The sequence below is a fragment of the Pogona vitticeps genome, chromosome 6 (assembly GCF_051106095.1).
Source record: "Pogona vitticeps strain Pit_001003342236 chromosome 6, PviZW2.1, whole genome shotgun sequence".
Classification (NCBI taxonomy): domain Eukaryota; kingdom Metazoa; phylum Chordata; class Lepidosauria; order Squamata; family Agamidae; genus Pogona; species Pogona vitticeps.
Window position 1 is genome coordinate 27,162,099 of NC_135788.1, and position 25,086 is coordinate 27,187,184.

A 25,086-nucleotide genomic window follows, 5' to 3' on the forward strand; every position below is an offset into this window, starting at 1 on the left:
AGCTGTCTACGGAGAACCACACCCTAGAGTTGGACACAACTGGACTAAACGTCAAGGGTACCTTTACCTTTACCTACTATTGAGGATTTCTGAAAAGGAAGTCCTATTTATTTCAACAAGGCTTACTCCCACATAAATGGTTATAGGACTGTAGCATCAAGAAACCATTCTGCTTTTTACAGAGCAATCTTATGCATTTGGATTCAGAAGTCATCTACTGTATATTGAATTCAACTAGGCTTACTGCTAAGTATGTATTATACAGGACTGTAGTTTTTATAGACTGAAAAGTAGAACTAGTCAGGACACCTTGCTGCAACCCTCTTCAAAATAATACTTGTTGTTCTGTTTATCAGAGATTCACAACAAAGATTAACATATTAAGGTCCTTATGGTGTGTTGTACAGTGTGTTGCGTTTATGCATTGCAGCCCACGTCTTCAGATTTTGTTTTATGGCAGAGAAAAGTTGCTAGATGCCTCTTCGTCAGAGTTTTTAGTTCGGTGACAGATCAGGCATGTAAATCTGTCAATCGATTTTGTTTCCTCCACAAGATTTAAATGGGAGAAAGTGTGATACTATTCAATGATGGACATGAACACGCCTTTTTAAATCATTATTTATTTAAATTAGTTACATGTCACCTTTCTCCCAATAGCGGACCCAAGGCAGCTCACAACAGATAAAAACAACAAATTAAAAAAAAAACAGCTATATAAATTACTGGATGATAATAATGGATGATAGCAAAGGGAGCAACCTTCCTAGTCCATGATAATTACTCGCTGGCTCTAGCTGCTGCTAATTAATTACATCTCTTTAACAAAAGACACTGCAAAAATAAATAACAGTAGGCTTTTCAAGGCTTTATGCTCTTGAGCCAGCCGCCAGACCCCTCGCTTACAAGGCAGGGCTAGAGCGTCAGCGCGCTCAGGGCTGAAAAAAGCCGCTCAGAAGCCACGCCCACAACATTCCCTCCGTCTTCCTCCCACCGCCAACCGGAAGTGCTCTCTTTTGACACCGGAAGTGAAAAGTGCCCCGAAGGCGGAAGTCGGGGATGCAGTAGTGTGACTTCTTTCAAAACGTTTCTGCTTTCTTCCCTTTGCTCCCGCTCCCCTTCTTCCTTCTCCCGGCGCAGCTCCTGGCACCTCCTGGACGGCGGGGGTCGCGGGGGTGAGTCCTTTCCGCGGGTCCGGTGAGGGGAAACGCTCGCTCTCCGCTTCGCTTGTGGGTGGGGGGCGGTGGGAGCCGCGCCTTTCAGAGGAGGCTGAAGCGGGGGGGGGCTTGCTCGGCTGAAGATGGGTCGCGTCTTGCGGTTGTGGGGGAGGGAGAGGGTCTTGGACAGCGAAACAGGATTTTCAGTGCAACCAGCTGATTCCCGGGTGTGTATGTCCGCGTGTGCTCTATGAAAAAGGGGTGTCTCAACACGTGTACGAAGCCTGAGTGTAATAGCAGGCCTATTCTGAGTTTCAGTGTCCCGTGAGTGTTGCAAAAACTGAGCAGTTTAATTTGTGCAACCGGAGAATGAGATAAAAAAATAAGTTTAATGTTTGCAGGATGTGGATGAGATCACGTCGCTGTTCCGCCCTTGATTTTGGAGCGATACATAAACATAGCTGTAGTCAAGAGTCTGATTCTTTGCTTGCAGGAGTATGTTACTTGCATGCAGGCGTTGACAAACTGATAATCTAGATCAGTGGTGTCGAACTGTGGCCCTGCAGATGTTCTTGGCCTTCAACTCCCAGAAATCCTGGCCAGCAGAGGTGGTGATGAAGGCTTCTGGGAGTTGAAGTCCAAGAACATCTGGAGGGCCGCAGTTCGACACCACTGAGACTAGACAGCAACTCCTATAGGTAGTGGCGCTCCTGGGATAGGAGGGGCAGGGCTGTTGCCTTCCCACATGTTTACTATTTTCATTTGTTTATCTTCCCGCCTCCGGCCTTTGTGTTAGGCAGAACAGGACGGTTCCTTAGGATTGCCAAGTTGTGTTTGCTGCTCCTGGGTTGCCGCAACAGTTTACACTTAATGAGTGGGACCACTGGGCTCACAAGCCCTGATGGGGATATTGTAGTCACATCAGCGGGAGATCACTCCGTTGATTGCCTACCACTGCTTTATGTTCCATTTTCCCTGCCTCTGTTAAACACACGAAAGTGTTGTTCACTCACTTGGTCACTGCTCTGCTTTTGTGATATGTACTGATGAGACATTGGCACAACAAATTGCAGAACGCCTTCCCTTTAGTTGCACTAGGCAAGGTTGATGGGAGCTGAAGTCCAAAATCTGGAGGTCCAAAGGTTTCCCAACCTTGCTCTAATTATTGGTAATCTCTGTGCATTTTTGGCATTGCTATTATGGCATAATTAATGTACATCTATTTAGTTTTCATTGGTCAAAGTTACAAGAAGTCATAAGAACTGCAGCAATTTTAGTAATGAAGTTTCATTGTGCTGGAAGTAAAGATACTTTGCTGGGGGTAGAAAGTTGTCCTCACAATGGCAAAGTATCAAAAAATAACTGGATTAGTCTTTTGTTATCCCTGATGGCACTGGGAAGAAGAAATAACAATATCAAGAGATCCCCCTTTAGAGCTGAAAGAATTTTGGAGGTTTTATAGTATAACTTTTTGTGTTTCCTTTCTTTTCTCTCCCGTATTTTAAAAGGAAACAGTGTCCATATGAATGAACACAGCTGCAGTCTTCCAGGTACCCTTTTCACTGCTTGACCCAATTTGCAACAGCAGACATGAGTGGCTCCAAACCTGATATCCTGTGGGCTCCGCACCATGTTGATAGATTCGTTGTCTGTGATTCTGAACTCAGTCTCTACCACATTGAATCTGCTGTGAGTTCTGAACTTAAAGCAGGGTCACTGCGTTTATCTGAAGAAACGACAGCTACTCTTTTGTCCATTAATTCAGACACTCCATATCTGAAATGTGTGGCTTGGTATCCCAAGTATGATCCTGAATGTCTACTGGCAGTTGGTCAGGCCAATGGTCGGGTTGTGCTCACTAGCCTTGGCCAAGATCACAATTCAAAGTGTAAGGATTTGATAGGAAAAGAATTTGTGCCAAAACATGCTCGTCAGTGTAATACCCTGGCATGGAATCCACTGGACAGTAATTGGCTTGCTGCTGGCCTTGATAAACATCGGGCTGACTTTTCAGTGCTGATTTGGGACATCAGCAGCAAATACACACCAGAAACTCCTGTTGCTACGGAGAAAGTGAGGCTGTCTGCTGGAGATACTGAAGCAGGACTGGTTGTGACAAAACCTCTTTATGAATTAGGGCAGAATGATGCCTGTCTTTCCCTTTGTTGGCTTCCACGAGATCAGAAACTCCTTTTAGCTGGAATGCACCGAAACCTGGCTATCTTTGACCTTAGGAATACAGGTCAAAAAATGTTTGTGAATACCAAGGCTGTTCAGGGTGTAACTGTTGATCCCTACTTCCACGATCGTGTGGCTTCCTTCTACGAAGGGCAGGTTGCCATCTGGGACCTTAGGAAGTTTGAAAAGCCTGTGTTAACTCTTACAGAACAACCCAAACCTTTAACAAAAGTAGCGTGGTGTCCTACGAGAACTGGATTGCTGGCTACTTTAACCAGGGATAGTAATATAATCAAGCTGTATGATATGCAGCACACTCCTACGCCCATAGGAGATGAAACAGAACCCACAATCATTGAAAGAAGCGTGCAGCCTTGTGAACACTATATTGCTTCCTTTGCCTGGCATCCCACAAACCAAAATCGCATGGTGGTTGTGACTCCTAACAGGACCATGTCCGACTTCACTGTGTTTGAAAGGATCTCTCTGGCATGGAGCCCTATTACCTCCCTAATGTGGGCCTGTGGGAGACATCTGTATGAGTGCACAGAGGACGGGAAGGCAAGTTCTTTAGAAAAAGACATTGCTACCAAAATGCGCTTGAGGGCTTTGTCCAGGTATGGCCTTGACACAGAACAGGTGTGGAGAAACCATATTCTTGCCGGGAATGAAGACTTGCAGTTGAAGTCACTTTGGTACACTCTGCACTATATCCTTCACAATGGGATTTGGGTATATAGGAAGAGAACTATGAAAAGCTTGACCAACATGCAGGGCAATTTATTGATTGGAAAAGTTGCTTTTTGGACTACAGCTCCCAGACTAGCTGGGTAGCCTAGAATATAAGAGTCCCCAAAAAGTAACTTTTCCAAATTCTGGGTTGAGTGTACTGCTAGGCAACATTTTGGTTCTCATGGAAGTTGAAAAGGATATTCTCTTCTTGGGTGTTCATTTGTTTCTGCTGCTCAGGAATACTAGCTGTAATGGGGGGGAAAGGCAGGGATCAGTGGCCCAAATTGACACATACCTACGCAAAAAGAAATCAGGCAGTCACAAAAGGCTCTAGAACATAAGGGGAGGGAAGTAAGCAGAACCTTAAATTTAGGATTTGAGTATAAAGGCAGGAGGAAAGGTGGATAGAGTTTTTGATGATTAACATAATATTATTGAAACTAGAAGACTGAGGAGGGAGTTTTTTACAAAGCCAAATAAGGATGGAATGAGAGAGAAGAGGCTGCCAGGGACATGCTCCTTTGGTTAGAGTTCTGCATGTTTGTGGTGTTGGATTAGATTTGGTGCAGGATGGGACTGGGACAGTGAACCTCTTAAAGATTCTCTTGGAGAGCTAGAATGGATCTGGACATTCTACAGTTAAGCCCTTTATTTAAAATAATAGTATACAATGTAAGATATATATAAACAGGAATGTTACTGAAACGTGTTTTACTTTGTTCAGTGTATCATCTTGGATGTTGGCCATCACAATTGACAGAATGTAGTTTAAATGATCAAACAAACGAACAGGCATCTCAAGTAATAAACCCCCACCCTGCACAGAACTAGCAATTTATTTTGGCACACAGAAGTTTTGTACAATGCAGAAAAACTGTGTACTGGACCAGCCTATTCAAAATGCTATAGAATTTTTAGAAACATTGGTCAATCAGCTAAGGAAATCTAGGTGCTTAGATACACTGACGGACTGATAAGTAAGAGAGCACTTTGTCTTTAGTTAAAGCCTAACTATTAGTGGTAGCAGCAAGGCCATGCACCCAGTTTATGTTATGGCTTACATGTCAGCTGTTCATAGAGGGGGAAAAATTCCACTGGAATTTCTTTGTGGGCCTTCAGCAGTTGTTTGGATCCCAGCAATAAATAGTTTCTTCAAGAGCTTAGGTAGGCCAATTCCAGGGAATAAAAGACTCTCCAAGTCAAGATCCCAGGTGAAACTTAAAATTTACCAAGTTTCCTTTACCTGAAAATACTTATGAAACAGTATACGGAGGATATGGATCAGAAATTTACAGGAAACAAAGGATCCTTAGTTTATGCAGGCATCAAATCTATTGTGAAGACCTCTATGGGTAAGTACGTTAAGATTTCTAGCTTATTACCGTATTTTTCGCACCATAAGACGCACTTTTTCCCCACAAAACAGGGGGGGTGGAAAGTCTGTGCATCTTATGGAGCGAAGAAAACAGATTATATTTTCCTGTTTTCTTCTCCTAAAAAATTGGTGCGTCTTATGGAAAGGTGCGTCTTATGGAGCGAAAAATACGGTAAGTAGCATGCCATTTTGTTTTATTCATATTAGCAGGGATCAGACTGGGGATTGCATTTTTAGCAACATTTCTATTTTGACAGTTAGAATTTGGCTTTGGCTTTTGTGCTAATGATTTTGCTTGAGCACCAAATTGGCATTCAGCAAATGCAACTATCATTTGGAGAGGGGTGAAAAAGCTAAAGTAACCCTTGAATGAGTGACACCAGGCAGCCATTCAGTTTCAACCAAACATAATTCTGTTTTGTTGAAGGGGAAAGTTGAATGGCCTCTGTCTTTCGCTTGAAAACTCTTAGAGGAATGGTGGATTTTTAATATGTTTGATTACAAGAAACAAAATATTTCTTCTGTGTTTTGAACTCTGTGTTTCAGTGTCTCTTGGCACCATGGCTTACTCATAAACACTTAGCGGCTGCTTTGAGCTCCTCTGAGCCAATATGCAAAGTCGAAAGATACCTGAAAATAAATAAAGGAAGGCGGGAGGGAAAAGGAGGGAGGGGCTGGTGCCAAACCTGTATTCTGAACCTTTTAGCTATACCTGTTTTTGAACATTAGATGGTTGTGTTTACAGACTTCAGACAATTTCTCTTTAGGAACAACAGAAAACCTTCGGCACAGCAGGAGTGGATCTGACCGACAATCAGATATTATTCAGTACCGGAGTGAGGAAAGATCATTGGCTTTGCAGCTTTGTGGATGGATAAAGAAGGGCACAGATCTGGATGTAGAGCCCTTCCTGCACTCCTTGGAACAAGAAGGGGACTGGGAGCGAGCTGCTGCTGTGGCCCTGTTCAATTTGGACATCCGGCGTGCAATGCAGATATTGAACAAAGGCGCTTCTTCCGGAAAAGGTGCTGTTTTTGATTTGATATCATTTGTGTATAGTGGGATTCTTGCATTTTTAAATTTCTCTTTGTTCACTTCTTAGTTGGATTTTTATATTTGTTTGGACTATAGAAAGGGTTGGATCCAAAGCTGCCCTTCCACATGCAGGCAGTTCGATCTTTTCATGGAATGGATATTTTGTACTTAGCATGGAAATACTGAATGATAAAAGTTGCACCAGTTGCATCCACACTTGCTTGCAAGAACAGGAAAAGTGTATTTTACTCGTGTTTTATGCCACCATGCAGTTATTTTGACTTGTTCAAGCATTTGCAGAATGGGGGTATTCATATTCATGCCTGTTTTCCAGTTGCTGGGTGGAGAGATTGAGGCTGGTGGGGAAATTCAGCCAGCTGGGGTTTCCATCTAGCCTACAAGTTTCTTTTACAAATAACAATTAAGAAGCTACTTAAAATCTAGAAAATTTCTGCATTACTGTGAAAAAGAAAGATTGGTGAGCATATGTTTTGTGCTTATGGTTCTTTGGATCCAGTCAAATGTACTGGGGAGAGGAGGACTTTTCTAGATTCAGCAATATATAGTCAGCAAAGAACAGAGGGTTAGGCATTGCAGTCTTATTGAACAAGTGTAATATCATGGCTGAAGGGCTGGTGTTAATAATGGGACCACAACCATTTATTTAATACTTTTATAGCCATTTATAAATACATTTATTTATTACTTTAGTCTTCCAATTAGCCATTCTGAGCAGCGGATCAAAAGGAATATTTACGCATGAGCAAAGCAGAGTCATTAAATAAAATATATTTGTTTATGTATTTACTTGCTTGTTTGCTTGCTTACGTTTATATACTGTTCACACCAATAAAAGAACTCAACCAAAAGCAAACATATAATTCTAACAAAAGGAAAAACCTTGGTGGTTAAAGATAAGCAGAGACAAAGTTTAAACATAATGGGTCAACAGCTCTATCACAGGGAAGATACTCTTAAAGGCTTCTTTGAAGAGCTCAGTTTTAGCAAGCTTTCTAAAGGTTAGGAGGAAGGAAGCCTGGCATGTATCCACAGGCAAAGCTATTCCAAAGTGTCACAACCACTTCTAAGAAGGCTCGGTTCCTAGTTGTTGTTTTCCGGGCCTCCCTCAGGCCTCCTGAAGCAATGGAGTCTGGGTGGAACAGGTGATATCGATAGCAGATCTTCAGGAGAGATCTTCTCTCCATCAGGTATCAAGACCCCAAACCAAATGAAAGCCAGTTTTTAGCAGACTGCTTATTTTGGCAGGATAATTCCTAATTAGAGATGGGGATATTTGTATTTGGAAACTAATATGAATATCCCCAACCCAGGTGCGCCTAGGCCCTCAGGACCGGCCTGTTAACTCATGCTTTGCTGTGCTGGCAGATTCCCGCCAATTGCTTTTTATAGAGCAAGTTTTGTTTCAGGACCAGTGGTGCCTGTTTTTCTAAAATATGCCTTCATCTCTTGAAATGAAGGACTTTCAGCTGTAGGGGACACTCTGGAACTGGATTGAAAAGTTTTGGTCTCTGCTTTTGCAATGCAGGTGATCTGAATCTTAATGTCGTGGCTATGGCATTATCCGGCTATACAGATGAAAAGAACTCTTTGTGGAGAGAAATGTGCAGCACGCTAAGGTTACAGTTAAACAACCCTTACCTGTGTGCTATGTTTGCTTTTCTGACGAGTGAATCTGGTTCTTATGATGGAGTTTTGGTAAGCTATTCTTCCTTACTCATTATCCCCTTTTAAAGCACGTAGAAGAGCACTCTTAAAGTGCGTAGGTGACTGTGGAGACTTGATGTTAGTCTATGTTTTAGAAAACACAGTGCAAAGCAGTGACAAAGATAATATGATTGAAACAGCTTTCAAAAAGCAAACATTGTGATGAAATTATTGTAATGGTTTACAAATGGTGTTCACAATCTGAAGAGCTTGCTTAGAAATATTTATTTAAAATGAATAAATACTACAAAACAATAAAATAGGGCACAAATATCCACAGTATGACTAAAGAAAGCCTCAATGTACCAGTGTCTTCAAGTGGTTGGCCAAACAGGTACAGTGGTACCTCGGTAGACAATGACCTCGCAAAACAACGAATCCACATGACGATGAGGTTTTGCAATCGCTATAGCGATTCACGAAACAGTGATTCCAGTGGGTGATTTTCGCTGGATGATGATTTGGTCTGTGTTTCACGGACCATTTTTTCGCAAGACGATGATTTTTACAGCTGATTGGTGGCTTCGCAGAATGGCTTCCCTATGTTTTCGGGACCCATGCTTTGCAGGACAGCCAGTTTAACAGCTGATCGGCACTTCGCAAAATGGCTGCCCTATGGGTGATCTTCGCAAAATGACAACAATTTTTCTCCATTGGAATGCATTAAACGGGTTTCAATGCATTCCAATGGGGAAACAGTTTTCGCAAGACGATTATTTCGCTAAACAGCGATTTCATTGGGACAGATTATCATCGTTATGTGGGGCGCCACTGTATCTACTTAACAGAGGATGGGAGACCTTCATGGTTGGTGACTGTTGCATGAGGTTGAAGGTTCCCAGTATTTCTTCAGAAGAAATATTAAAGAGGTTGTGTTTTTGTTCTCCTCTCCTGAACCTTCCCCAAATTTGTGAGGAGGAGCTTGGAAACCCAACTAGGTTGGTAGGACGTCATATACAAAGAAGGGCAAGCAACTTGGAAAAGAGTGCGGTTTTAGCAAAGTGATTTAGATGGACTTGAATAATGTGTCATGTTTTTCCAAGTTGCAAGATTAACCTAATTTTTAATGAGAGATGGGCACGAACCGCCAGTTCGGCAGCTCATGCCAGTTTATTTGGTTGAGCTGATGTTTGGCACTTTCCAGCCCCACTGCCTCTAGCAAGTGCCCACTCTGGGACAGCGCCTTGGCTTCCCTGCCCTGCCTCCTTTGGGTGCTGGGAACTACTGAACACCCGTTCAGCTGGAAAACAAACTGGCATGAACTGCTGAATCAGTGGTTCATGCCCATCTCTATGACAATGTGAATACAGAACTTTCATAATTCTTATATACATTTTTCTCAGTGTAATGTTAACATGCTTGTATTCTTTCAGTATGAAAGTAATGTAGCTGTACGAGACAGAGTGGCATTTGCTTGTAAATTCCTGACTGATGCCCAGGTGAGGTGATCAGATTTGCTGCTATTTTCCTCTTATGTCCAAATTCCTTTTTGGGAAGACAGTGTATTGAATAATGGAAATTATAGCACAGTCTTCTAGGTTTGTTACTGTCTTGGTAGGAAAGAAAAGGAGAGTGCTGTTGTAATAAGGAATTTGATGTCCATCTCCACAATTGGGGCAAAAGCTCATTATACAATTTAGATTACTTCTGTATTGTCTTGTAAAGAGGCACTTTCCTGTGGGCAGTATGAATTTCTAATATAAAGATGGGAGTATTAATTGGAACAATGGACCTTTGTTTCTTTTTGATCAGAGTTGTTGCTGTATGGCCATCCTGGTGATATTGGAACTCAGTTTTCATCATCCCTCATTGTTGGGTGTGCAGATCAGAGTAGATAAAAGTTATGGTGCAACAGGATCTAGAGGGCTACATTTTGTCCATCCCTTTTATGGGTGATAAGTGCATCTCAAATGAGACATCATGTGTGGGCTAGCAATGTTTGTGAATTTCCTGGATTTATCAAATGTGGTGTGTAGTTAGGTTATGTTGCCCTGTTGTAAATATTTCACAATGGAGTAAAAATTGAAGATGGGATTTTTAAAATTTATAATTTATTTATTTTATTTATTTAATTTATATGCCGCCCACACTACCCAAAGGTCTCTGGGCGGCTTACAGCATTTAAAATACAATAAAGATATGTACAATTAAAATACAATTAAAATATATATAAAATTGCCATCAGACCCACAGTTAATATTATTTCAGTTAAAAGCCTTCTGGAACAGGAAGGTTTTGACCTGGCGCCGAAATGTCATCAGTGTCGGCGCCAGACGAATCTCAGTCGGGAGGGCATTCCATAGTCTGGGGGCAGCTGCCGAGAAGGCCCTTTGTCTACAAGCCATCCCTCTTACCTCCTTGAGGGATGGCTCTTTCAAAAGGGCCCCCTGGCTAGATCTTAACTGCCGGGTAGGCTCATATGGAAGGAGGCGGTCCTTCAGGTATCCAGGGCCCAAGCCGTTTAGGGCTTTATATGTCAAAACAAGCACTTTGAATTGGGCCCGGGCAGCAACTGGTAGCCAATGTAACTTGTACAGAATCGGCTTGATATGTTCCCTGGCGGCCACACCACTCACCAGCCGCGCCGCTCGATTCTGGACCAGTTGCAGTCGCCGGACCGTCTTCAAAGGCAGCCCCACGTAAAGCGCATTGCAGTAATCTATACGGGATGTTACCAGTGCATGTGTAACTGTCATGAGACTCCGCTCGTCCAGGTAGGGCCGTAGCTGGTATAGTTTCCGCAGCTGGAGGAAGGCGCCCCTGGCCACCGAGTCCACCTGGGCTTCCAGTGTTAGACTGGGGTCCAGAAGCACCCCCAAGCTGCGGACCCTGTCCCTTAGGGGGAGTGTAACCCCATTCAGGGCAGGGAGATGGCCCTCCAGCCTGTCTGGTGAAGCACCCACTAACAGCACTTCCGTCTTGTCTGGATTGAGTTTCAATTTATTGACCCTCATCCAGTCCATTATCAGGTCCAGACACGAGTTCAGGACAGAAACCGCCTCACCTGGATTGGTGGAAAACGAGAGGTAGAGCTGAGTGTCGTCAGCATATTGCTGACTCCTCAGCCCAAACCTCCTGATGACCTCTCCCAGCGGTTTCATGTAGATGTTAAACAGCATGGGGGACAGTATCGAGCCCTGAGGAACCCCATGACATGAATGCCATGGGGCAGAGCAACTGTCCCCCAGCACCACCCTCTGGACACGGTCAGCCAGGAAGGAGCGGAACCACCGTAAAACAGTGCCCCCAACTCCCAACCCAGCCAGCCTATCCAGAAGGACACCATGGTCGATGGTGTCGAAAGCCGCTGAGAGGTCCAGGAGTATCAACAGGGTCACACTCCCCCTGTCTCTCTCCCGGCAAAGGTCATCATACAGGGCGACCAAGGCAGTCTCTGTACCAAAACCCGGCCTGAAACCCGATTGAAATGGATCCAGAAAATCCGTTTCATCCAGCAGCGCCTGGAGTTGCCCAGCCACAACCCGCTCCAACACTTTGCCCAAATAAGGGAGGTTCGCTACTGGTCGGTAGTTAGCCACCAGCCTTGGGTCCAGGTTTGGCTTTTTAAGGAGTGGTCGAATTACCGCCTCTTTCAAGGTGGTAGGGACCACTCCCTCTCTCAAAGAGGCGTTCACGGCCTCCTGGACCCAGGTGCGAACCCCCCTGGCTGATCTTCTAATTAGCCAGGATGGGCAAGGGTCGAGCGGAGTTGTGGTGGAACGGACAGATCCAAGCACCCTGTCCACATCCTCAGGTCTCAATAATTGAAACTCATCCATTAATACCTGACCAAAGCACGGTGCGCTGGACACATCCTCTGATTCTGCAGTAAATGTGGAGTCCAATCCACTGCGAATCTGAGCGATTTTTTCCTCAAAATGGATGGCAAACTCATCACAGCGAGCTGATGAGCAGTCCAGGACCTCCACCGGATTTCCCGGTTGAAGAAGATCCTGGACCACCCGAAACAGCTCGGCTGGGCGACATTCTGAGGAAGCAATACGGCTGGAGAAATATTGCCGTTTCGCCAGCCGTATTGCCACGAAATAGGCCCGATAATGGGCTCTAAGTCGTGTTCGGTCGGACTCCCAGCAGGATTTCCTCCACCTGCGCTCCAGCCGTCTCCCCTCTCGCTTCATCGCCCGCAGTTCAGAAGTATACCAAGGGGCTGTCTGGGCTCGGCGAGCAGGGAGAGGGCGCTTAGGCGCAATCGTGTCAACAGCCCGGGTCATCTCCTTATTCCATAGGGTGACCTGAGCTTCGACAGGAGCGCCGACCATATCAGACGGATAATCCCCCAGAGCATTCAGGAATCCATCTGGATCCATTAGTCTCCGAGGGCGGATCATCTTAATAGATCCCCCACCCTTGCAGAGGGAAGAAGAAGCTAATAGACTAAACTTGACCAGGAAGTGGTCTGACCATGACAATGGGGTCACAACCAACCCCTCCACATCCAAACCACCATCTTCCAGTCCCGTTGAGAAAACCAGGTCCAAGGTATGGCCCTTCTCATGCGTTGGGCTGATGACACATTGAGACAGCCCCATGGTTGTCATGGTGGCCATGAAGTCCTGAGCCGCTCCAGTCAAGGGAGCCTCGGCGTGAATGTTGAGGTCCCCCAGCACCAACAGCCTGGGAGTCCTCAACACCAGGTCCGAGACTACCTCTGTCAGCTCAGGCAGGGAGACTGTTGGTACGCAGCAGGGTGGGCGGTACACCAACAGAATCCCTAACCTGTCTCGCGAGCCCAACACACAATACAGGCCCTCGAGACCTCCTCTCAAAGGGATAGGAAGCCTGGTCAAGGAGATAGAACTCCTATAGACTATAGCAACTCCCCCTCCCCGACCCTCTGAGCGACCTTGGTGCTGGACCGAGTACCCAGGCGGACACAGCTGGGAGAGGGGAACACCACCCTCCTCTCCCACCCAGGTCTCAGTAATGCACGCCAGGTCAGCCCCCTCATCCAGAATTACATCATGGATGAGGGCAGTTTTATTTTGTACTGACCTGGCGTTCATCAACAGCACCGTGTGGCTCGAGGGTTTGCTGATATGGTCACCTGATACCATCTGGTTGGGAGTAGGACTAGAAGAGGGGATAGATGTAAGATATCTAACCTCTCTTCTCCTACGCGGGCATGTTCTACCCCCACCGCCATTCCTTCCCCTACCCAGCACCACCTCAATGGCTGCCCCCTCCAACACCCTCCCCCCTTCCTGTTCCATTAGATCCGCTGTGGGTCTCTTCTTAATTGATGGCAATTAAAAACAATTTTAAAAACATTTAAAACATATATAAAATAAAACATTTCTAAAGCCCCTTCTCTCCCCCCCACCAAGTCATGTTGAGAGGAATGAGGCAGCCTGGAGCAGCAGGACCTGGTCCTGCAGACACAGAGGGGGCCGAGCAGCTCTTCTGGAAAAGAGGGCTGGCATCCAGCAGGGGCCCAACCACAGTCCACTGCCTCTCACCCAGTGGCTGTGGCCGGCCGATGGTCCCTGGCTTCCTCCTCACGCAGGCACGCTGGACACATTTTCTTGAATGCAGTAGGACCCCCTTATCCACAGGATCAGTAACTGCTGGATCAGTATCCACCGATTCTATTATCCACAGTCTGAAAACATTAAAAAATATTAAAAGAAAAAAATTTCAGATTTTTTGGTCAACCCATTTCTGAGATATTGCATTTTCAGAATTGCAAAAAAAAAATGCCAAAATTTACTAGCCACCATACTTCAAATTATTTAATAGATACCTATGATAGCTACAGACTAAGAATGATAGCTTGACTTCATGTTCTGCAGCATCTCTTCCCTTCCAGGTATTCATCATTTGTAATATGACACCATCACAAACTCCTTTGCCATGTGCAATGGCATAAAAATGCCACTCTGCTTCAATGCCTTGGAAATCAGTGTGGTGGTTACACAAATTTTCACAGAGATTTTTTAAAAGTACAATTTGATGAAGCAGTTCCTGTTATAGGGACTCAGAAGTGTCATGCCTTCCCTCCCAGTATCAACTTAAAAATTAGAAACCAAAGCATTTTCTGCTTCTCATGTTTCTGTTTTACATTGTATTAAAGTCACTCCCAAACTTCTAGATGTAGATTTTGATCATTTGAATGGTTTTGTGACATGTGCCTATGACAGCTCATGGTGGATGGGATGTGTTCTTTCAATGGATGCTGCAGAACGTGAAGTCAAGCTATCATTCTTACATCCAGCTGGACCAGCAACAGCCTTCTCTTATCCTAGGAAACTAGATTGTCCGGCTACAGGACATGTATCTTTAAGTGTGAATTTTTTGTAAACTTTAAAAAATTCCATTTTCCCAAAAATTCAAATTTAATTTTTTTTTAAATGTGTAATTTTTTTTTTGAAAATGTACAATTGTATCATGTTGTATATCACATGAAAGCCCTATTCCTTAGCTTTAAAATGACACTTGTCCCAGGTCTGTAGCTATCATAGGTATGTATTAAATGATTTGAAGTTATGGTGGCTAGTGAATTTTGTCTTTTTTTTTTTTTTTGGCAATTTTGAAAATGCAATATCTCAGAAACGGGTTGACCAAAAAAATCTGAAAAAACATCTCATGGTAAGGTACAAATGTACAAAAAATGAAACAAATTCATAATGTCAAGTTCCAAAATGGATTTTTCATTGGTTCATTTGACATGGAATGGCTGGCATGTGAATTTTTTTTCTTCCCCCCAACCCCTTTTACCATCATATAGATATAGTGTCTACTGTTATCCATGGTTTTCAGTATCCATGGGGGGCTTGGAATCAATCCCCAGTGGACATAGGGGTCCTACTGTATAATAAAATCTTGATGCTCCAGTGGACCTTACCTAGCCATCCTACACTTAGGGTTTTGGGACAGGTAATTTTAGGATAAAAGCCCAAGCTAATAGTGGATCCTATTTCTTTTCTTTTCTTATAGCTGAATAGATACATTGAAAAACTAACCAATGAAATGAAAGAAGCCGGAAACCTTGAAGGAATCCTCCTGACAGGTCTCACAAAAGATGGGGTGGACTTAATGGAAAGTTATGTTGATAGAACAGGAGATGTTCAAACAGCAAGCTATTGTATGTTGCAGGTTCGTATTCCTCCCAGCAAACTTTTATTAAAATGCTGTACCACTTTTACTAATTCTTTTTAACAAAAATCGCTTACTATTTGACTATTTTATTTTGTATTCCATGAAGCAGTGTGGTAGAAAAACATTTTTAAAGGTGCCTAGGAAAGTCAGAAATGGTCTATAAAATAACAGAGAATCAGACTACTTCTTTTTGAAAACTGATCTATTTCCCATTTTATTCTTATTCTTAGCAAAAAAAAAAAAAAGGCAGTACTTTTCTTACATTTTCTTTTTACAATATTTTCTTTGAACAAGTAATTCTGCCCAGTCTTGTATATTTTCTTAGTTAATATTTGTTTCCTTTCTAGGGTTCTCCTTCTGATGTACTTAAAGATGAGCGGGTTCAGTGTTGGATAGAAAACTATCGTAATCTGCTAGATGCATGGAGGTTTTGGCATAAGCGAGCAGAATTTGACATCCACCGGAGTAAGCTAGATCCCAGTTCAAAGCCTTTAGCACAAGTAAGAATGCTAAATTTTCTCAAGATGCATGTTGAAGAATTATAGCTAAATCCATGTAAAATTGGATATGCTAATCTAGAGGTCGCGGACTCTTCACTCCAAATGTCATAATGAAAATCTATAACTTCTGTTATAAATATTACATCACTGACAATGGACTTTGTTTTATTTGTGTTTTCAATCCAATTCATACTTTCCAATGCTGATTTTTAGCCAAAGTAGAGTAACTGCCTAGCTGTAGCAAACATTTTGTAGCAAAAGACAAAAATCCAGCTTTTGTAAGGCATTAAGCTGTACCATTGCTAACACAAGTGTCAAGCCGTTTGTTCAAATATAAAGTCTACCAAAAAGTTTCATAAAAACCTCTTGTCCGTGCCCTGATCTTCTCTTCCTCTAATTTCTGCATTCTTCTTGCTGATCTTCCATTTCCTCACTGTCCAGTCACCTCCACTGGTTACTCTACTGCCAAAATTATTCATTATCTCATCTTTCTAAAGACATTACTTCACTCCTTAAATCGCTTGACTGGCTTAACATCTGCCTCCAGGTCCTGTGCAGTGGGATGGACAAAGTGCAGCTTTCTGCAGTTCCCATTGTCACTTGCCAGCATAGCTTGTGATGAGGTGTGATGAGTTGTAATCCTATAACATATGGAAAACAGAACTTTTCCAATCCCCCACTAAGCAAGCATCTAATGTGTACTTTCACAGTCTGCTATAAGTTTGTTTCACCTTGCCATTCTGCACTTATCCCAACCTATCCCTTTCTCCAACATCTTTTAATCCATCTTCACTGCTTTTAGCCCTCTAAGATCTTCTAGTTCCTGAAAGGATCAGCTAGTCTACTAGCCTACTAATTTATTCATTATTGGAAGCATTTTTATTTTAATCATCAACCAAAAAAGGAATCTAGGGCAAAGTAAAAAAGATATGTTGAGCCTAAAATGATATGACTCAAGGAAAAGGGGATGGAGAGAGTAAATAGCCCTGTCACCTGACTTGGGGGAATAGCAGTTTTCCCGATCTGGCTCTAAAGGCCATTAGAGTGGCCACTAATAGTGACACTTTAAGGAAGAGCACTCTGGAAATAGGCTTTTATGGATCTTGTGCTATAATTGGGATTAAAAATATATCTGTTATAACTGTTATTATTTTTAGGGCTTGTATTTAATATTGTAATTTTATTACAATAACTTGAAGTTGTGTGAAGCTTTCTAAATGAATTATAGGTGCATTTTTGCATAAAAACAAAGTGTGATGCTTATATACCGCCCTGTAGCACTTAAGCACTGAGCTGTTTACAATTTAATTATGCAGGCTACATATCCCCCCCGGGAGCTAAGTAATCAGTTTGCCTAAGGAAGAGTGGAAGGTTGAGTCACCCTCATGCACACTCTCTGAGCCTGTTTGGATCAAAGTCCACTTGTAAGCAGAAGTACTGTGATTTAACCACTGCTCCATGAGGCTCTTTACAGAATTGGAAGAAATTTATATAGACAGTGGTGCCTCACACAACGATGTTAATTGGTTCCAAAAAAATCAACGTTGTGTGAAACATCGTTCTGTGAAACACCATTTCTCATAGGAATGCATTGAAAACCGGTTAATCCGTTCCAGTTGGAACGGATTGCCATCGCTGAGTGAAAATCCCCATAGGAAACATCGCTGTGTGAAACAATGTTTCCTTATTTGGAATGTATTGAAGCCGACTCAATACATTCCAATGGCTTTGCGAAGTCCTTTTTCGCTCCTGTAAAAGTGTCTTACAATGTTTGGAAGCTGTTTTAAATGATTGCAATGGTTAGTGCACCTCCTGAAACCTATGCAAACTGATTTTGGTGTTGTTCTGACACTTCGTTAATTTATGATGATTTTTTGAATTTTCTCCATTGGAAACCATTGGATGGTCTCCCTAATGGTTTCCAATGGAAAAAACAAAAAATCATCATAAATTAACGAAGTGTCAGAACAACACCAAAATCAGTTTGCATAGGTTTCGAGAGGTGGGCTAACCATTGCAATCATTTAAAACAGCTTTCAAACATTGTAAGACACTTTTACAGGAGCGAAAAGGGAGATCGGTAAGAGTTTTAAAAGGCAAACGGAGATCAAAGAGCTCTTTCCCGATCTCCCTTTTCGCTCCTGTAAAAGTGTCTTACAATGTTTGGAAGCTGTTTTAAATGATTGCAATGGTTAGTCCACCTCCTGAAACCTATGCAAACTGATTTTGGTGTTGTTCTGACACTTCGTTAATTTATGATGATTTTTTGTTTTTTCCATTGGAAACCATTAGGGAGACCATCCAATGGTTTCCAATGGAGAAAATTCAAAAAATCATCATAAATTAACGAAGTGTCAGAACAACACCAAAATCAGTTTGCATAGGTTTCAGGAGGTGGACTAACCATTGCAATCATTTAAAACAGCTTCCAAACATTGTAAGACACTTTTACAGGAGCGAAAAGGGAGATCGTTGTGTGAAAATCCCCCATAGGAAACATCACTGTGTGAGGCAGCAAATTTGACAGAAAAAGGCATCGTTGTGTGAATTCATCGTTGTGTGAGGCACTCGTTGTGCGAGGCACCACTGTATTGTCATTGTGTTAGTTAAAAATACAAAGGAAACATATATAAAGTAGATCTTTCTCTCTGCAGGTGTTTGTGAGTTGCAACTTTTGTGGAAAATCAATCTCCTACAGCTGCTCGACCATTCCACATCAGGGCCGTGGTTTCAGCCAGTATGGTGTAAGTGGATCCCCAACCAAGTCAAAAGTCACAAGTTGTCCTGGGTGCCGCAAGCCTCTTCCTCGCTGTGCCCTTTGTCTCATCAATATGGGAACTCCAGTTTCCAGCTGCCCAGGTATGCCTTCCAGTTTGTTGCATATGTGCTTTTCATTCCATCTTAGTTGAATGGCATTCTCTTGAGACTCAGCTAGTGAACACCACGCTTAATCTGCAGTTTATCAGTGTCCATTCCATGTTTATTGATGGAATATACCTTCTTTTGATTCTTTCTTTTAAAGTATGCCTCCTCCCAACCCACACATTCCCTTACACCCATTGGCTTTTTGTTCATATCTTTTGCATACCGCTGAACAGGTTTGTTTATTCTAAGTCTCATGAATCTGGCACAAAGAGAACAGGTACCTGTGGTTTAAATTTGAACACCTGACTGAGAAATATAATTCGTGTTAGTGTCCATTAACATTTAGAGTATAAAAGGAAAATATGTAGATCATGGCTGAAATGCAAAGGGCTATTTGTAAGTGTATCTTAGGGTATAGGTGTATCCAGGAAATCTTTGGTGGTTTTGTTTTGTTTTGTTTCTTTTTTGCAAAATAATTAGCTGCTTTTAATTCAGTGTTTGAAAAGCAGTTTACTTTGAGGCAAGCCCAAATATGACTTGAATACATAAAAACTAGCTCATATTTCTGACTCGCTAGCCCAAATATTAGTGAATTCAGGGGCATCATATGTGCACACCGTAATAGATAGCTGTGGTTGGTGGTTTCACACTGATAACATATGTTTTATACTTTCCTTTTGCTACTGAATACTTCCTCTATAGCAGAGGTGAGCCACTGTGTGCCACTAGATGTGGCTTGTCTGAAGTGGCCATAATCTTTCACCATTGGCTAAGGTTAATGGAATTGCAGTCTAACATCTGGGGTGGCTCTGTGTGTGTGTGTGTGTGTGTGTGTGTGTGTGTGTGTGTGTGTGTGAGAGAGAGAGAGAGAGAGAGAGAGAGAGAGAGAGAGACTACACATAGAGGAGCTGTTATCTTAAGAAAATTACTTATTGTTTTTAGCTGGGGAAATTATGTGTCTGAGATGCTGACTTCTAGCTTGTTTTTCAAATGCTCAACCAATTCAGTATTAGAACTTTGCTTTCCCGGCCAGCACAGTACCTTCTAATTTTAATCCTGTGTTTTTATTACTGTGAAAATAGAATGCACTAAATACATTTTCTTATGAACAGGAGGATCTAAGTCAGATGAAAAGGTGGACCTCAGCAAGGACAAGAAATTAGCTCAGTTTAACAACTGGTTTACATGGTGCCACAACTGCAGACATGGTGGTCATGCTGGACACATGCTTAGCTGGTTCAGGTGAGGAAACAAACATAAATGTATTGTCATGCATTCTTGCTAGCAATATCCCTTCTCTTAATTTGGACTATGGACTCTGTGAATTTGTAGATCAGTATTTAGCACCAAATACAAACTCTGTAGAAGGCTAGAATAGCATTGAGAATGGAGAACCCAGGCATGGTCAGATTAATAGCAAATTAAAGATTTTCTGATAGTCTTAGATTTCTTTGAATCTCACAAGGTCTGCATTATTAATGGAAGAGTGGATGCCCTATAAACTGATGCAATTACACAGCCAACTGGTGTACTCTGTAGCTACAGGTTAGGGAAGTGGTGGTGTCATAGATGGCAAGAGGTGAAAGAGAAAATGCTGTGTGATTGGCCTTAATTTGCACAGGATTTTATTTAAAATATTTTACCCCACCTTTCTCTTTAAAAGGTTTACTTCATTAAAATACCATTTTTAAAGTTAAAAGCAGTTAGTATATAATAACTAAAAAGGATCAAATAAATACCACAGATTTTTTTTTAAAAAAAAGGTAAACAAAAGCAACACCAAAATCATATTCAAAGCAGCAAGGCACAACAATCCATTTAAGAACCCCAATCAGGCAGCCAATCACTAAGGGGAAGCCTGCCTGAAGAGAAAGGTCTTCACTGCTTGCAGAAGGACAGCAAAGATGGGATCAGCCTGGCTTCTTGTGGGAGGAAGTTCCAAAGTCTGGCAGCAACGACACAGAACACCCTCTGCCATGTCCTCCCCAAACAAACCTCTGACGATGGTAGGACCGAGAGAAAGACCTCTCCTGATGATCTTAACACCCAGGCAGGTCATAACGGGAGACGCAGGCCTTGAGATAGTTTGGGCTCAAGCTGTTTAGGGATTCTTCAGTTAGAACCAGCACTTTGGATTGTGCCCAGAACTGAAGCACTTTATAGGTTAGAACCAGCACTTTGAATTGTACCTGGATCAGCAGCCGGTGGAGCTGTTGTAACAGGGGTTATGTGATCTTTGGGACGTGTCCCAGTTAGCAGTATGGCTGCTGGGTTTTGGATCTGCTGAAGTTTCCTGACACTTTCTGTCCACAGTCCCAAATAGAGTGTGTTACAGTCATCCAGCCGGGATGTACTGTATTTGCCGGCGTATGACATTTTTGCCCTGAAAAACATGCCTCCAAGTGGGGGAGTTGTCTTATACGCCGGGTGCACCCAGAGCGGGCAGCACGTAGTGCAAGGAGGAAAGGGGAGAGGTGAATGAGGAGGAGGAAGAAGAGGAGGCGGAGGTGGCGCTTCTTCTCCTGAGGAGGCAGCGGGCGGCTCCGGCTCTCAGGCACCGCATGGCCCAGCAGGAAGCAGCATGGAGAAGCAAGCCCAGCCCGGAAAGCGGGCGGAGCTCAGTCCCCACCGGCTCAGTCACTTCCTCGCATAGTTGCCCTCGTGGAAAGCAGCAGCAGCGCCACCTCCTTCTTCCCCGTGACCTACCATCATGTTGCCCGGGTGGAGAGAAGCTGACACACAAAGGGCACCTGCGACAAGCCAGTGCCGCCCCGCTTGTCGCCAGCACTGCCACCGCACTGGGCTCCTGAGGAGACCAGGCGAGCAAGCAGGCGCTGGCCTCTGCCTTGGGCCAGCTGATAGCCTGCCCCAGAAACTTGCTTTCCTTCTCCTCCCTCTTTGGCCCCTCCGGCGGGGTAAAAGGCAGAGGGAGGGGGTAGTCTTATACGGCGAATATATAACGAATGCTAGATTTTGAGTGGAAATGTTGGGGTCGTCTTATATGCCCAGTCGTCTTATACGCCGGCAAATACGGTAACTAAAGCGTGCGTCACAGTGGCCAGACCAATTTGGCCATTAATGGTTTGGTTTTGTGTGCGTTCTGCAGCAAAACGTGACCAAGAGACTAAAATGTCCTGTCCTAATGCCTGGGGTTAAAGTATTTGACATGTGTTGTCCTACTTTAGTTCACATTTCCTCAGGGCAGGGACTGCTCGGATAAAACTGCTCATTATTATTGCAATGCTTGCCAGTTGACCTGATGAGGAAGCTTTGAGGCATATGGCTTGCACAATATTTATCTCAAAGCAGCTATATCACTTTTAAAATCTCCCTCTTCTAACTAGAAGCTCTTAACACATCAGTTGTAGCCTAGGGCTGTAAATGCACTTATAGAAAGTATGGCCTGTGGAGAAGGGACATAATGTTCTTCTGTAGTCAATGGACATTTCCATGTAATGTATGTCAGATCAAAGGGGGAAGTACAAGAATATTCTGATGCCTGTTGCATGGTAGAGCATGTACTTACAATATTCCTAGGCTGATCTTTATGTTTCCTACTATTAATCTCTGGCGCCAAAACAATTCTAGTTGTGTTGTGTGAATATCGTGCTCTCTTTTTAAATTAGGAATTGGAGGGGGAGGTTATTTTGGAGTGCTCCTAAAATGCAGCTTCTGATATACTAACTTGGAAATAGATCTATGACTGAGTACAGACCTCTGGGAAAGAGCAAACGGTTGTAAAATATATTCATAGGCAAGAGTAGATCTGGAACAAAGGAAATGATACTTACCTTTAAAGCTTATGATTTGAATGTTTCTAAGCTTTTCTCCTTTTAGTAATAATTCATATCTTGATCTGCAGATCCTTTTTGCAAATACCAAGTTGTGAAAAACAAACATTTTATTTATTTTTTCCTCTAATATGCTGCTGGCTATATACAATGTTTGGAAAAAAATCATTTCTGTTCACAGAAATTTATAATGCTATTTTTCTTATTCAGGGATCATACTGAATGCCCTGTTTCTGCATGTTCATGTAAATGTATGCAGCTGGATCCCACAGGGAATCTCATCCCAGCAGAGATGATCCAGCCGTGAAACATCAGAGCTTGAATCGAGAGCATCAGAACTGGACTCTGTCTCCAATAGGTATCCTTTACAACCCAAACACAGCAGATGTCACTCGTGACTTGCATGGAACAGAAAAATAAATCATTCCATCACATCAGCAAGTTGTGTGGAAAGTTTTGAAGAGCTTTGCATAGCTGTGTGCTCCTGGACTGAATCTTCAAATGTGTCATGTGGACTCTGTTCACTCAATTGTGAAGCATTTGGTTTCTAAGACATTTACTGAGGCTTCACTGAAAAGCACCTATCTGGAAGATTTTCATCCTTAATTCTGTCCAGACCTTGAGGCTTCCATTGGAAATGAACTGGTATCATACACTGTGTTTCATGGACTTTCAGAGAACACTGTTGAAAATTGCCATGTGAAAGGGTCATGCCATCAAATGATTGTACATAAATAAATGTTCCTATCAACATTTTCTCCAGATTAAGTATGCAAACATAGTAATATTCCCGTCTGCAGTTTGCTCACATTGCATGGCAATGTGACACTCCTGACAATCTGTGGTTAATATGTCGTTTTATTTCTAAGAGTAAATAATAAGGTTCCATCCAAATAGTGGCATGCTTTGTGCAGCATCCAAAACTACAGAATTTTAAAGTACCAAATGAATTGATTAGTGGATCGTGCAGAACAGATCAGTATATGTATCAACTACTTTTAAAACCAGGGTTTACCTATAATCCTAAAACACATTACACTGTGAATTGTACATCCAAATTTTTCTTAGGTGACATTTGTTGCCGTCATAATTTCAGAGCTTAATACAGTACATGATGAACAGCAGCCAGAGATGGTATACTTAAAGCTTATTTGCAATATTAGTGTGGCACTACATATCATCTGCCATTGCTGTCATAGTGGCTGCTTTTACCAAATCTTTGTACGCAACAAAATATCTGGGTTAACATAAAATGCCAGCAGGATGTTTCATGCAGAGGTAGATGCCTTGAAACATCCTGCTGGCATTTTCTGGTAAAATCATGGAAAACTGACACATTCAGAAGAGAACATACAAATTAGCAATACACTGGTTGTTTTGGTAACTGTGGTGTATGCGGCTGGTTTTACAGATTTCTACTCTTGCATCAAGGCAAGTGCATGACATTCAACTTTTTGATAATTGGCTAGAAACTTGAACTTTCTTTGCACCTTTTCAATGCATTGTAGGAATTGTGTGAGATGTATTATAGTTGCCTAGTTGACAATCTTTTTTTTTTTTTAAATCTAAGGGCTTGGATCCAAGGAACCATGTGCAATATTGTGTAGACGCACTTGGGTTTTCCTGCCTTTTTTCCCCACGGTACTTTGTGCTGCTTGAAAAGCTATAAGGATTGAGAAGCCCTTTGGTGTAGTGGGTAAAGAAACAGAAACTGGTCACTGATAGACATACAGGGGGGAGCTATCTCCACTTGTATATAGGCAACTTTGGGTCCAAGCTACAATTTATATGCTGAAATAATTTTAGGAGGAAAATAAATCTTTAATAATAAACAGAAATATTTATTTTAATGTACAATGTTACAGTAATCTTTATTGTATTGCCTCAGTGAAAGGCTACAATTTCTGGTTAGAACTGCATTTTTACTGTTGAAGTCTATTGAAATGCCTATCCAGTATCCAAATGGTTACTGTATTTTTGTAACGTTGATGAAAGGTTACCCTTTGTTATAAGGTTTTTAGAATATCTACATTTAATTTTAAGCCTTTAAGAGCAATGTATAGACATTATTTTTGTGTCATATTTGATGTATTAAAGGATCATGGAAATTATCTTTGTCTTCCTTTCTGTAAAAGGGGAGATAGGTAAGTATGAAGAGTTCATGGATGTCCAAAGCATATTTGTAAAATAAAAGGACCTTTTTTCTTACTTGAAAGGTATTTCACACCAATCTATGGAAGGTGCACTTGTCTTTTGAAATGGAACTGTCCTACAATTTAGAGTAAAATGTGTGTACAGTATACTGAATTTTTGTGTGAACATTTTAGATCAACTGAAAGGTTGAGTAGTTGCACTGTACATTAATATCCACTTACAAGTCCAAGTATTTAGACAGCTGTGTATTTCTACAGACTGGGAAATTTAACTTTTGTCTTCTGTTTCTACTCAAAATTGTAAAATAAAGATTGTGTTGGACTCGCAAGTTTGATTACATTTAGTGTTTCACATCATCTATAAGTTGATAGCTGCTTAAATAGTTCAGGAAGGTATTTGTGTTGATAGTGCTGTACTTGCAAATGTAATAGCCCACCAGTACATAAACTTCTAGTGGATCA

At 42.3% G+C, this 25,086-nt stretch overlaps 1 protein-coding gene across 4 annotated transcripts; it reads left to right on the forward strand.

The window, feature by feature from the left end:
* Positions 1–1,002: 1,002 nt before the first annotated feature.
* MIOS (meiosis regulator for oocyte development) lies at positions 1,003–24,953 on the forward strand. 4 transcript variants are annotated; one of them, XR_012088287.2, is made up of 12 exons: positions 1,003–1,172; positions 2,663–4,041; positions 5,318–5,416; positions 6,207–6,464; positions 8,021–8,190; positions 9,573–9,638; positions 15,154–15,312; positions 15,663–15,815; positions 18,470–18,674; positions 19,793–19,922; positions 20,444–20,686; positions 22,682–23,417. XR_012088287.2 is itself a non-coding variant. In XM_020781767.3 (11 exons), exons 2-11 carry the CDS (start codon positions 2,745–2,747, stop codon positions 22,776–22,778), a joined length of 2,634 nt encoding a protein of 877 aa, XP_020637426.2. In that variant the 5' UTR covers positions 1,003–1,172; positions 2,663–2,744; the 3' UTR covers positions 22,779–24,953. The 4 variants fall into 4 exon arrangements, 3 of the variants coding, with proteins under 3 accessions (XP_020637426.2, XP_020637438.2, XP_020637432.2); XM_020781767.3 differs by lacking the exon at positions 20,444–20,686 and having other exon boundaries at positions 22,682–24,953; XM_020781779.3 differs by lacking the exon at positions 20,444–20,686 and having other exon boundaries at positions 1,023–1,163; positions 22,682–24,953.
* The last annotated feature ends 133 nt before the right edge of the window (positions 24,954–25,086 follow it).